The sequence below is a fragment of the Melanotaenia boesemani genome, chromosome 16, assembly GCF_017639745.1.
Source record: "Melanotaenia boesemani isolate fMelBoe1 chromosome 16, fMelBoe1.pri, whole genome shotgun sequence".
Classification (NCBI taxonomy): Eukaryota; Metazoa; Chordata; class Actinopteri; order Atheriniformes; family Melanotaeniidae; genus Melanotaenia; species Melanotaenia boesemani.
The window spans coordinates 26,056,050-26,068,817 of record NC_055697.1 but is presented as its reverse complement, the minus strand read 5'-3'; the positions used below and the strand labels follow the sequence as shown (position 1 = coordinate 26,068,817).

General features: G+C 37.5%; 1 protein-coding gene across 3 annotated transcripts in view; it reads right to left on the bottom strand.

Annotated features, from left to right (window-relative positions):
* abch1 (ATP-binding cassette, sub-family H, member 1) overlaps positions 1-8,337 on the bottom strand; it is a 36,399-nt gene extending 28,062 nt beyond the window's left edge. The window contains exons 1-4 of one of the 3 annotated variants that reach the window (XM_042010517.1): positions 7,731-8,337; positions 4,357-4,505; positions 2,382-2,541; positions 1,253-1,407 (exon numbers count right to left, since the gene is read on the bottom strand). In XM_042010517.1, the coding sequence (XP_041866451.1) occupies positions 1,253-1,407; positions 2,382-2,541; positions 4,357-4,505; positions 7,731-7,811 (545 nt within the window). In that variant the 5' untranslated portion in view covers positions 7,812-8,337. Of the gene's footprint in view, positions 1-1,252; positions 1,408-2,381; positions 2,542-4,356; positions 4,506-6,650; positions 6,712-7,215; positions 7,436-7,730 lie in introns of those variants that run through there. The other 2 variants (XM_042010519.1, XM_042010518.1) reach the window with 2 other exon arrangements.
* Between the last annotated feature and the right edge of the window lie 4,431 nt (positions 8,338-12,768).

Sequence of the window (12,768 nt, the reverse complement as noted above, 5' to 3'; positions counted from 1 at the left end):
ATATTGTTTGATGTCAGACCCTCCCGGTGTCAGTGAAAGGAGTTACCACTGATGCAAACAACTTTTAAAATGGCAGATGGCAAGATGGCAATGTAATAAATGTCTGAATCTATTACTTTTACCTGCTCTCCAATCAAAGTGATTGCTTTGTGGACACTGGGTTTTACAACCTCCAAATAAAGATAATTTTTATCTTTGTGTGTGCACATTAACTTAGATAATTCAAGGTTTAAAGTCTACAGTGTATTATGAACCGGCTGTTTCTATAGTTATAGTGCATTTGGCTCCAGTTATGTCACCACACTATCTAAGAAGAACATCACTGTCAGTGTTTAAAAACAAAAATAGCTCCTAAACTGTCTTTACAGAAGAGTACTAAAGATTAAAAAGGAAATAATAATGTAAAAGTGTTAAGAATATGGGATGTAGCCATGTATTCAATCATGCATACCGTTAGCATCACAAAATAAACTTTGTGTGGATGGTGTTGCCTATAACCTCCATATAAATGTGTCCAAAACCAAAGATATGGTTATTGATTTTAGGAAGTCTCAGTCAAACCCCCCGTCTACTTTTATTGACAGCTGCCATCGAGGAGGTAGACAGTTATAAATATTTGGGTGTGGTTTTCGACAATAAATTATGTTTTAAGGTCTCACATTGACTTAACCTCAAAAAAGGTTTATAAGAGGTTATTCTTTTTAAGAAAGATGAGGTCTTTTAACGTTTGTACTAAAATGTTGTCTCTTTTTTACAAAAGTGTAATTGAATCGGTTTTATCCTTTTGTATTATTGCTTGTTTCGGGAGCCTTAGTTTGGCAAATAAAAACCGCTTAGGTCGCTTAGTGAAAGCTGCTGGCAAAGTTTCTGGATCCCAGCAGGAGGGTCTTTTGGCCATTTTTAATAAAAATGTGGTGAGGAAAGCTTGTTCTATATTAGACTGCCCGAGCCACCCTCTCCAAAAAGAGTTCATTTTATTACCTTCTGGTTGTCGCTTCAAGGCCTCTTTGGGGAGGACAAAGAGACTTAAAGTGTCATTTGTCCCTACTGCTGTTCAATTACTTAACAGTAATGGCCTAAGGTGACAGAGTTGTTCTATTTTGGTTTTAGCTGTGACTCTATTTATCTTATTTTAAGCTCATTTAATGTTTTGAATTGTGAGAATCTCTCTTTTTGACATATGCCTTCGGTTCTGATTTGTTTGCTGATGTTTTGATGTGATGTCTGTCCTATGTGTGTGTTTTGGCTTTACCTGAGATTCCGGACCAGGCTCTGCTTCTGAGGTAGATCCAGGAAGTCAACAAGGAAGTTCATGCGTGCTTGGGTTTCCTTCGATGTCAGGCCGTGGATTCGGCCAAAAAAAGTCAAGGTGTCGCTGATGGTGAACTCGTTGTAGAGGGCCAATTCCTGTGCAACACAAACAGAACTGTCTTTCAAACTGTGAACTTCTCACACTTTGAGGATGTTTCAACAAAGAGGCATCAAACTATCATGGGATACTTTCCCATGAAAGAAACTGACTTTAGCACAAACCATTAATGCTGGTCTGGACTGTAATGCTATAAGGTCTCATTCATCTGTGGATTCCACCTGTCAGATAACTAGTAAAAGCAGACATTACTGTTTTGTGAGTGGTTGTGTGTAGGTCAAAGATTTTCCAAACTTGAACAAATAAGACACAAAAATTCTTTAATTGTGCTTTCTAATATAAATTTTCTAAAAGAAACAAATCTAAAAAAAACAAAATAAAAATTTGATTTTTGATAATAGCTATTAAAGAATATAGTATAAACATATATCTTATATAGAACAGAAGGCACCTTTGTTTGGGCTGTAAGAAAGTTTGAAAATTTGTAATTAACAGCAGCATATACTCAAGGTGTCACATTTCCTTCTCTCTGGGTCATGGAGAACGTGAGGTGTAGACAATGCAATGCTCAGGTTATCACACAGAGAAATACATCCCCTGTATGTTATCTGCCTCATCAAATATCCAGACTGACAGTAATGAGGATCACTGCAGGTTCATGCTGTCCAACAACAAAGACTAAATTACAGAAGCCCTGGAGCAAGAAGCTGTTTCTGGCTCCATGAACATTTGTTTTAAAAGTTTCTGTAGAGCACAGACACTTAAAAGCTTCCAGTGACAAACAATCAGCCAAGTATTTAACTGGGAAACTAAGAAGTTTTTTTTGTCAAGCTAAATGTAAGACTGCAAGACTTAATGATGATGAATGATGAGTGAACAAAACGGAGAAAGAACAACAGCTTGACAGGCAGGCAGTAAAGATCTTTGAGCACATAAGTGTATTAAGGGCTCATAAACTCTTTTTAAAAAGTGTAGTCTAGCACAGATATTTTAATGTAAACCTTTAAACTACCTGGGGCATGTATCCAACCATCCTCCCTGGAACGTCATGACCAGGAAATGCAGGCGGCTTCCCCAGAACAGTAATGTGGCCCCGCGAAATTTTCAGGGTTCCTACAATGCATTTGAGAAGTGTAGTCTTTCCACATCCACTGGGCCCCAAAAGGCCATAGCTGTAAAACAAAATCAGAAGCATTTTCACATTAAGCCCAACAAATCTGCTGAACTCCTCAAATGCAGAGCAGTTAGCTGAAAGACAAGTAATTGCAAGAGAAGGTGAATATCTGAACCTGGACAAATACAGTCTGGAGCTGAGAGGGCTCTTCATCTGTATCTAAGATAACAGATTAGATAAAACCCAACAATGACAGCCGGTAGTGTGACAACAAAAGAACATGTCATCTTAAATAACCTACCATTTGATGGTGTACATTGCAGCTAAGCTATAAGTCGGCAGTTCATGACAATTTTCTACATACAGAAAAAAAATTGTTAGTGATTTTCTGCTTTTTGCTCCATCTTAATGATTAAAAAAACAAACAAATAAAAAATTAGATGAAGAAAAAATACCATAGATGAACAACAAAACAGATTAGCAGCTGAAGGACAAATTAAGCTAAAAACCAAATCTTTGAGAAGCCATGTATGTGCTAAATAAGTAAAAAGCAACAGTTTGTAACTAGTTTGATATGAACATGTAAATTATATTTTACATCTTCTTGCATTGACTATAAAAGAACAAAGAAGATAATAGCACCATTTGCCATTTTAAAAGTCAATAAAACTATGCCCAATCATGCCAATCATGTCACTGTTGATCTATCAATTATTATGCATATTGCAAAGACAACAAAATAAAGTAAAATAAAATAAAATAAAAACAGACCTACAAAATACACTGCAGGAAGTTTCTTTCTCTTCTTTGTGTTACATCTGTTTAGTTGTCATAACATCCTGTTCCCAACACAGTATGTTTCAATGAAGGTCTAAAATGGACAGCTGTCTAACAAAGCACAGCATGTCATAAACACAACGTCAATACTGTCACAAAGAACAAAAAGTGGTGCTTGTGCTGATTCAAAGAACTGCTAGTTCTTTGCTCTGACAAACAAACTCTGGGAAACTAATAGTTTTTAAATTTAATATCTCAAATAACAGATAGTTCTTTGAATCATCATATAACATGCTTCTTATCCTGCTGTACTGTTTATCTGTTTTACTCTGTATTTCAAACTTGCAAGGATGTTTATCAAGAAATAAATAAGACATTGTGTTTGTACTTATAATATATACTTTCTGTACACAAGAATGAAATGCAATCTGAGCACAGAAATATTTCAGAATCCTGGCTTTTGTTTTTTTCCCCAGTCTTTCTCATCTTGTTTGTCACTTAAAGAATGCAGGGCTATGTGAAAAATAGCACGTAAACTATCTATAATGAGACTCACTTGCTGAAATGACAAAGACAAATGACAGACATAAAAAAGGAAGAGTTATAGATTATGAATTCAAGCTCTTTTAAGAATCTGAAAGCTGAACTGTTACTGAGATAGCACACTGTATGTTATCTTTGCAATGACATCTCAAACTCTCTCTGTTCTTAGGAGAGATTGAATATTCTTGTTTTAGCTTCAAAGAGCAAAACAAGCACTCCTTGATTTACTGGGGGTAAATGTGACTGCCTAGCAGGAAACTGACATGTTTGGCAGCTGATCGGTCAGCAGATACATTACAAAAGATAGGGCAAGTGGCTCCATTGTTTCCACACCTCACCTAAAAAAATACAAACATAATTTGCATGCTGAGCGGAAAAAGGACTACATCATTGCTTGTGCTGCCTTTAACATACCATTTAGATTTTTCTTGACAGAAAACAACATGTCTGCTTTCAAATAAACCAAATTTGAAAAAACTAAAAAAAACAAAAACAAAAAACAACATGTTAAAGTCCATTACAGCCAGACTTGACTCAGTGTGTTTCCACTCACATGTGTCCCTGTGGTACAGTCAGATTGAGGTTACTGAGGACCTTCAGTTTGCCGTATGACCGGCACACATCTCGGCACCGGATCGCAAAATCACCCTGCACAGCAGGTAGAGGGGCTTCCAAATCAGCTTTCATATTCTCCTCCTTCAGCTGGAAGAGAGAAGAGACTTAATTAAAAGCCGGCCATGAAGCAGACAATAGCAATAACATGAGATAATGCAGGTTTCCTTTACTAAAATCTATATTAATTTGCCATCAAATGCATATGTATCACGAGGACTGTAATTGTTTTATGTCTTGAAAACAGTTCAGAGACAAAAAGATTATGTTTTCTGAGCTACTCAATGTTAAACATTATACTTAGTTTTGCAAATATGCCTTCATCCATTTTTTCATGGCTGCAACATAAAGAATGTACATTTTGTGGCTCTTAAATGTTGCTTTGATCATCTATAAATGCTGCTTCTGCTGGAAATGGGGTCAAAGGTATTTTGGCTGTTTAAAAGATGGATGTAACGTCTGGGCAATGCGGAATATCCTTCTGACTGAAATACCTCTGAAGGTCAATAAGTACTGGCTCCAAAAAGTCTCCTACAGAGAGAAGCTGTAACTATTCACATGGAATACTTAAGCAAACCGATTTTAGTAGTAAGTATGTTTGGCAACCTGACGGGCTTGACTGAAGGAATCTGTGGGACTGAGTAAGAAGCTGTTTGGGTGAGAGAGGACATCAGGTTCATTAGGACTTCTATTTAGAGACATTTTCCCTAGATTCAAAGTTTAATGATTTGGAGCCTTTTGCTAATTTATTTGATGCAAGAACACAATTAGCAGTTAATTTAACATCACGGTTCGTGTAAATTATAGAAGCACCTTAATGCTTCTTGCACTAATAATATAACTACTTCTGGTCGTTGCACCTAGATTGTTTAAGTCTGATTCCGTCTACATTTTCATACTAGCTTGTGCATTTTAATTAAGGCTGCACAAAAGTCACAATGATTTCTTTTCCAGCCAAGGCCATTGAGATTTGACTAAACTCTGTTCCTTTGTTGTGTCTGAACAAAACCTTTCTCGCATATGATGAGCTCTGTGCTGACACAGACCAAGGCTAGGGTGAAATGTGGATAACAAAGTGTTTTTTTGTAACTTTCCATTACTCAGTCAAGTTGACTGAGTTTCTGTCAGTAAACACCAACCCAGTCTCACAGCAGTCTGTAAAATAGCCTGAAAAATTCAATCTGTTGCTTCGTGTTCATGGATTTTCCATTTTGTCTTTATGTTTATTTCAGCCAGAAGAGAAGAAAAAGTCCTTCACAAACAGTTGCATATGTCAGAACATCCAATTAATATTCAGAGCTCAGCTATGTATTTTCTAGTTCCTGAACTCCTGAGTTCAATGATTATTGCTGAGGCTGCTAAGTTCACATGATTTAGGTAATTCCAGGCAGTATACCCTAGCACTGCTTGCTTCTACTTTAAAACATCAAAGTAAGTATGATCTAAAATAAAGAAGACTGAATGAGTTTTGTGCATCCTTGTTGTTCTTATGGTCCAATTCAGACGTGAAAGCTATCTAATCTGTGCAGAAAATATTATGTAAACACTCTAAAAACTGTTTGGAAATCGCTTCTTGGCTATGATGACTAATATAATTTATAGTATAAAAACTTTTGACTTGAGTGAGTTTAAATCTTCTGCAAAATTTGAAGTTCTGTCAGAAGGAGTGGTAAAAAGGTTTTGCTACATATAGGTGGAGAAAAGCAAGCCATTATTTCAGCAATCCAGTTGACAAACCACTCATAAAGAATCAACGTGTGTGTCGGTGTGTGTTTTTTAAATAATGTAAGTAGGGAGAGAAACTATTTTGCAGTCTAATTCAAAAGTAGCAAAGAAATGTCAAAGAGGAAGAAGAAATCGCCCCTCTGTGTATCTCTACACCACTGCAACTCTTCCGCCGACTAAAGTATGTGAGACCCAAAAGAACCGTCTGCTCTTCTAATCTTTAATAACAACCTTCTTTTGTGGCTTTCCAACTAACTCCCTCCTTTTAATCCAGAATCTCTCATTTTTCCAACAAGGAGATTAGGAATTGCATTGCATAATCTGGTGCATTTGGTTCCCTTCACCTTTGGCACTATAGCCTACATCTGCAGACAAACATTTAACCTTTAAATTTGAATTCTGCGTGCAGAATGCAGTTCCAAAAGGTTGAGATAATTTCAGATATAGGCTATATATTCTATATTTCAAGCTCTGCTCCATCAATGACACCAGAAGATAAAGATACCTCACCATAGGGAGAAAGCACTGGACGGTCAAAAAGAATCTGCGGCAAAAACCCAACCAGAGAGAAGATGTGGACAAAAGAGTGAAGTGAAGAGGATAAAGAGCGACAGATGAGTGAGTCCACACACTCCAGATTGCCACTAAGGAGCATGCGACCGTCAGCTGACACAAACATCTCAGCCGCGTATTGCAAAGTTGAAGAACAGGTTCAGTTAGCCATCCAACAGCTCGAGACTGCATGCTTCACAGATCACAACCATCATCAGTTATCTTATTATTTAAAGATACATTTTGTGGGCACATTAATTGTTTGTGTTTGTTTTATGTCATCAAATGGATGTTTTAGTGTAAAACAATCTGACTGATGACTCACTTTGGTTATGGCATGTCGCAAAGAGTGAGTGATGCTTAAATGTTTCATCTCTGACCAAAAGATGGAACAGCACACTGTACCCCTGCATGTTCTTCTGGGTGAGCACTTCCTTCAGATATTGACCTAAATCAGAACAAAACAGACTCTCTATTTGCATTCATAGCTCGCTCTGCTCTGGTGATCAGGAAGAATTCCTACCTTGCTTGCCAAGTTGTTGCAAATTTGCGTCACCGCCAAGAGGAGAAAACAAACGGGCTTGACAGGAGGGCTCAAATCTCTCCGGATTCAGCAGCAAAACGCGGCGAGTAAGACCAACTGTTCAAGAGTAACCAACGACATACTATTTATAAGCCGGGCGTCAGTGCACGGACCGACCCTCTACTTTCACTTCTCTGTCACATCAGCGCGTCACGCAGGATGTGAACGATGCGGCGATGGCAGTGGATGACGCCTCCTCGCTTCCCCATGCGAACCATAACGTTCATCATCCCGCCTCCTATCCCTTCAAAATCTAGCTGTAGCCTTTAAATTCTCATTAAAGAATAAATCAAAACGCGGGTTTGCAGCGGCAGCGTGCATCCGGTGGAGTTTCACTTCATCCCGCTGCAGCAGCAGCACCGTGTCAAGGCCTGCTGTCAAAGGACCGCGTTGACGCTGGACGTTTTCCTCGCAGGGAGAAATAGAGCGTCTCACGCTATCCAAAAGCATCTTACCCGCTGCTCCTCCATCTCGGTGAAGTCTGCAGGTCCGGTTGCTGCATCACTCAGGCCGGCAGCGTCCGCAGCCGCAGCCATGGCAGCGGAGAGGAAGGCGAACCGGACAGCCGGCTGGGTCTCTGCAAAAACACAGCGGAGGGAGGGAGTGGGAAAGGGAGATCCCGATGAATGCGCTGTGAGACTTTTTAGATTCAAGTCTACGTGATTTTAATGCTCAGAGCACCGACTTATAAACGCCTCTTTTTTTTTCTTTTTATGATTTAATAACCTGTAAATGATTGACAACTACTGACCGCAGTGTGCGCCTCCAGCTGGAGAGTGAAGATTTAACTCCTAACCTGTAGCTGCAGGTGCTGATTAATCATCATAAAACATCCTCTCCGAAAAGGAATGCGGTGCATTAAATCAATTCCGTTTTTAATTTGTTCTCTTTAGTTACCTTTCTAAATCTCCACGACTGTGTTGGAATAAGCGAGTATAACCAACAGATTGATAGATACATTTTCGAAAGTTGTCACATTTAATAAGAAATTCGGACACAAACCATATCAACTTGTAAAGTCCTAACTGGAAATATTGTATCTTTAGTGGACATGTTTGAGTGACCTTGATTTTAAAGGATATTATGTGCACTGCTTTTGTGTAATTTTTTTTTTTTTTTCTTTATTAAAAAATGGAGATATGATCTATCTAAAGAACCTTCTTATGTAGTAATGTGTGACACTCTTTCTTCCCAAAACTCTGAAAATGAGATCCAAATGACTATTTTCCTTAATGTTTTTGAAAATGAGGCTGCACTTCCATACGGCACCACAAGGTGGAAGCACTAAACTTGAGATTCACATTAAATACTAATTTTCTGAGTCTTTATTTTATTTTAATTTTTCAATTGTGAATTAGTGCAAATGTGTACCTTGGTAATTATATAACCCATTCTAGACTTTTTTGCACCCGAAAGCATAATTTTATGTTTATGAGTTTATGCACTTGCTGATGCACCACTTTTCTCCATTATGGCAAGTAAATGGAGTTTAAATCTGTTCCAAGCAATGACCAAAATGCGCTCTGTCAAGCCTTGTGATAGTTTTCTGACTGTGTAAAACCACAAAAACATAAATATAACTTTTTGAGTCAATAACATTCAAATATTAAAACCGAGTTAACAATGGGCCCTGGTTATTTGAGGAACTTGTGGCATACAGAAATGAGCAACCATCATCATGAATGTATCATATATGGGTAAAACATAATTTACATTAGCCCATATATATATATATATATATATATATATATATATATATATATATATATATATATATATATTTCCCTGAGGGCTCTCTGAAGGGATTAATAAAGTATTTCTATCTATCTATCTATCTATCTATCTATCTATCTATCTATCTATCTATCTATCTATCTATCTATCTATCTATCTATCTATCTATCTATCTATCTATCTATATATATATATATATATATATATATATATAGGTCAAACACATGGTCATCCTTTGTTACAACCTACCCCACTACCGGGTATGGTTGTAACACATACTGGGGAGAGTTGTAACAACTGGACAAAAGAAGCCTAAACAGATGCCACACCGTATAATATGCTTCAAAGATGGATTTATTGAAAAGAAAAAAAAATCCTAAACAAAATCTTTCTCTTTAACTGACCACAGCTCAAACGTTCAATGTTTAACTCGGAAGTGTGTGAATTTGTGTGTGAATAAGCCTACTTGAACAAACTTTCATAACAGTACTATGGCTGCTTTATGATAACTCTGCACTTGTGTAAAAAGATTCAGGTGTGATATTGAGCTTACATACTTTTTGCAAAGAAAAAAAACAGGGCTAGTGTGTACATATTTTGTTTGACTATGTTCTTAATCTGAATCACAATATTGACAGATGAAAGTTGGTAACCCTGGAGTGCAAGCTTGGCAGCCCCATAGACTACATTGGGTACATTTTACCCACACTTCCTTTGGCCTTGAGCTGCAAGATGGCTCCATGTAAATAATACAAATATTCCCATCATCCAAGGTCTCAGAATCTTCGGCATTGCCTTTCAGCGTTTTTCATGTGTGTTTATTTATTTATTTATTGGTGGTGGTGGTGTTGCTGCTGCTTCTTCTTCTGCTTTTCTTTATTGTATTGTAGCTTACTCTGGGAAGCTCACTGGATCGCTGGTCTCTCAGCTTCTGCAGTGATTTGCAGTATCTGCTCAGTGTTACATGACAGATTCCTGTAACTGATCTGAATGACTTTCCCTTCTTTGAGACCTCACCAGATGCTTTAAAAAAAAAAAGAAAAAAAAAGCTGGCAAACATCTCTCTTTCTTTTTTTCCATTGCCTAGACATGCTTTAAAAATAATAAAATAAAATAAAAACAACTTAGTTTTATGAATGGGGATGGTTATAACACTGTTAACATAAATGTTACAACCCACCCCAACCCTGTCAGTCAATGTTTAGGTAGCTGTGTTAGCATAGTGATTTGAAATTAGCAAGGGGGGAATGCATCGCATTTTGCCTAAAAGACAACTTTTTCATTTACTGTAAGTCATATGGTTTTATTTTAAGTTACATAAGTACTAAACTAAATTAAGTGTTGGTAAAAAAAAAATACTTTCTTATCCCAAAATCAGTTTTTAGTCAATAAAATCAGCCTTGTTCACTGCCATGTGAGATTGAGAAGGAAGTGGGCAAACACTGGAATGATCATCTGACTCCTGTCTCATTCTTGATTGGTGTAAATAGTGGCGTTCCAACTCTCCCCATGTTACAACCATCCCCGGTCTCCTCTGTGAATGTCCTGGAGTGGCCCAGCCAGAGTCCAGACTTGAATCCGATTGAACATCTCTGGAGAGATCTGAAAATGGCTGTGCATAGACGTCTCCCATCCAACCTGAAGGAGCTTGAGAAGTACTGCAAAGAAGAATGGGCCAAACTGCCTAAAGATAGGTGTGCTAAGCTTGTAGCATCATATCCAAAAAGACTTGAGGCTGTAAGTGCTGCCAAAGGTGGATCAACAAAGTATTAAGCAAAGGCTGTGAATACTTATGTAAATGTGATTTCTTCGTTTTCCATTTTTAATAAATTAAAAAAATCTCAAAAAAACCTTTTTTTCACCTTGTCATAATGAGGTATTGTGTGTAGAATTTTGAGGTAAGAGCTTAATTTAATATAATTTGGAATGAAGCTGTAACATAATAAAATGTGGAAAAAGTGAAGTGCTGTGAATACTTTCTGGATGCACTGTATATATATATATATATATATATATATATATATATATATATATATATATATATATATAAGCCATAGTAGTCATAATATAGTCAAAGTTATGGACTTTTTTGGGGGGAGGGGTCGTTGAAAGTTGAAACAGGTGCCATGCTAGAGAACGGCCCGTGATTGACGTGCCAACGCACTGGCAGTGCATTGATGGATTTGTAGTGTTATGGTGGCGCGTTCATTCTTATCAGCGGGTCATCTAAAATACTGATTAGATATGATCATACGGACCAAAGATTCATTCATGTGGCCCACGGGCATTGAGTTTGACACATGTGCCTTAAACTGTTTAAGATAGTGAAACAAAAATTAACAAGAGCTGGTTAACAGAGAGCAGTGGCAAAAGTTTGTAGTCTGGACCAGAATCCCATTAATGGAACTAAAGGCAAAAGTGATAGCAAGAAACCTTTTAACCTAATCTACACAGTCATCAGCCACTTTATTGGGTATAATTGCTAGCACTGGGTTGGATCCCGATAATTGACTGTTGTCTTTACTCTTTGAACTACTGTTTTACTTTCCAGTTTCTTATTTTAACATCTTTTGAGGGTGGGAATTAGCCTTTGGCTATCATCTGGCGGGTTTTATGCACATATTTTATGAAATGTTCATTAATTTTTATTAATTCATAATTCATGCTTTCATGTTATTTACAGCAAATCCTGGCCCCTTCATCTGAATGTGGCACCTGAAATGGAGACTTATCACCAACACTTTTCTAATCTTCTATTGTCCAGTTTTGATGAGTCTGAGTGAATTCTAGCCTCAGTTTCCTGTTTAGCTGACAGAGACACCTAGGAGTGGTATTCTGAATACCTTGGTAAGGACCTGTGATCATTTGAGTTACTGTTGCCTTTCTATCATCTCAAACTAGTGTGTCCATTCTCCTCTGACCTTTTATATCAACAAGGCATTTTTGTCCAGACAACTGACGCTCAATTTCAGACAATTCTCTATAAACAATAGAAATGGTTGTGAGTGAAAATCCCAGTAGATCAGAAGTTTCTGAAATACAGACCAACCTGTTTGGCACCTTGTTCAAAGTCACCTAAATCCCATTTCTTCACCATTCTGATGCTTAGTTTGAACTTTAACAAGTTATCTTTACCATGTTGTTATGTTAGCACTGGTTAATTAGTGCAAATTTGAGTGTACAGGTGTTGGGCCAGGATTGGTGCATGGTCTTGTTGCTCTTCAGGGATTGGATATTGATGGAGCCATTCCCTATAAAGGCTTGGATCACATGCAAAGAAGTCCCTCATCTCCCTCCCAACTGGCCTATTCACAGCAGTTCATCTGTATGCTTTCTAGCAGTTTGCTGAGGTGGGCTCCCATTTTCACTTATTTATTATTTTTTTCTTCCCCATTTCAGTTTTCTTCAGTTTTCTTTTTTTTTAGTTAGGGAGGTAAGTTGCTGTATTTTCTTTTCCTTTGTTTTAAAATTTTCTTAACAGGTAGTTTTATGTTTGTTATTTTGGCCTTGGCAAGTCACTAAGTCTATATTTTTAGCTCCCTGTGCTCTATTTGTGTGTCCAATAAAGTTCTGTAATTGTTAAAACTTTGTCTCTGTGGCTGCTTGAGAATTGAGGAAGATGAGTCATTTTCATATTTTCTCAGCCACCCCCTAAACGGGCTATAATGTCTAGATAACTAACTTAATTGATGCCCATGTGTTTGGCTAATAAGCTATTGAAAAAGTGTACCTAAAGTGGCAGGTGAATTCAGCAGAAGG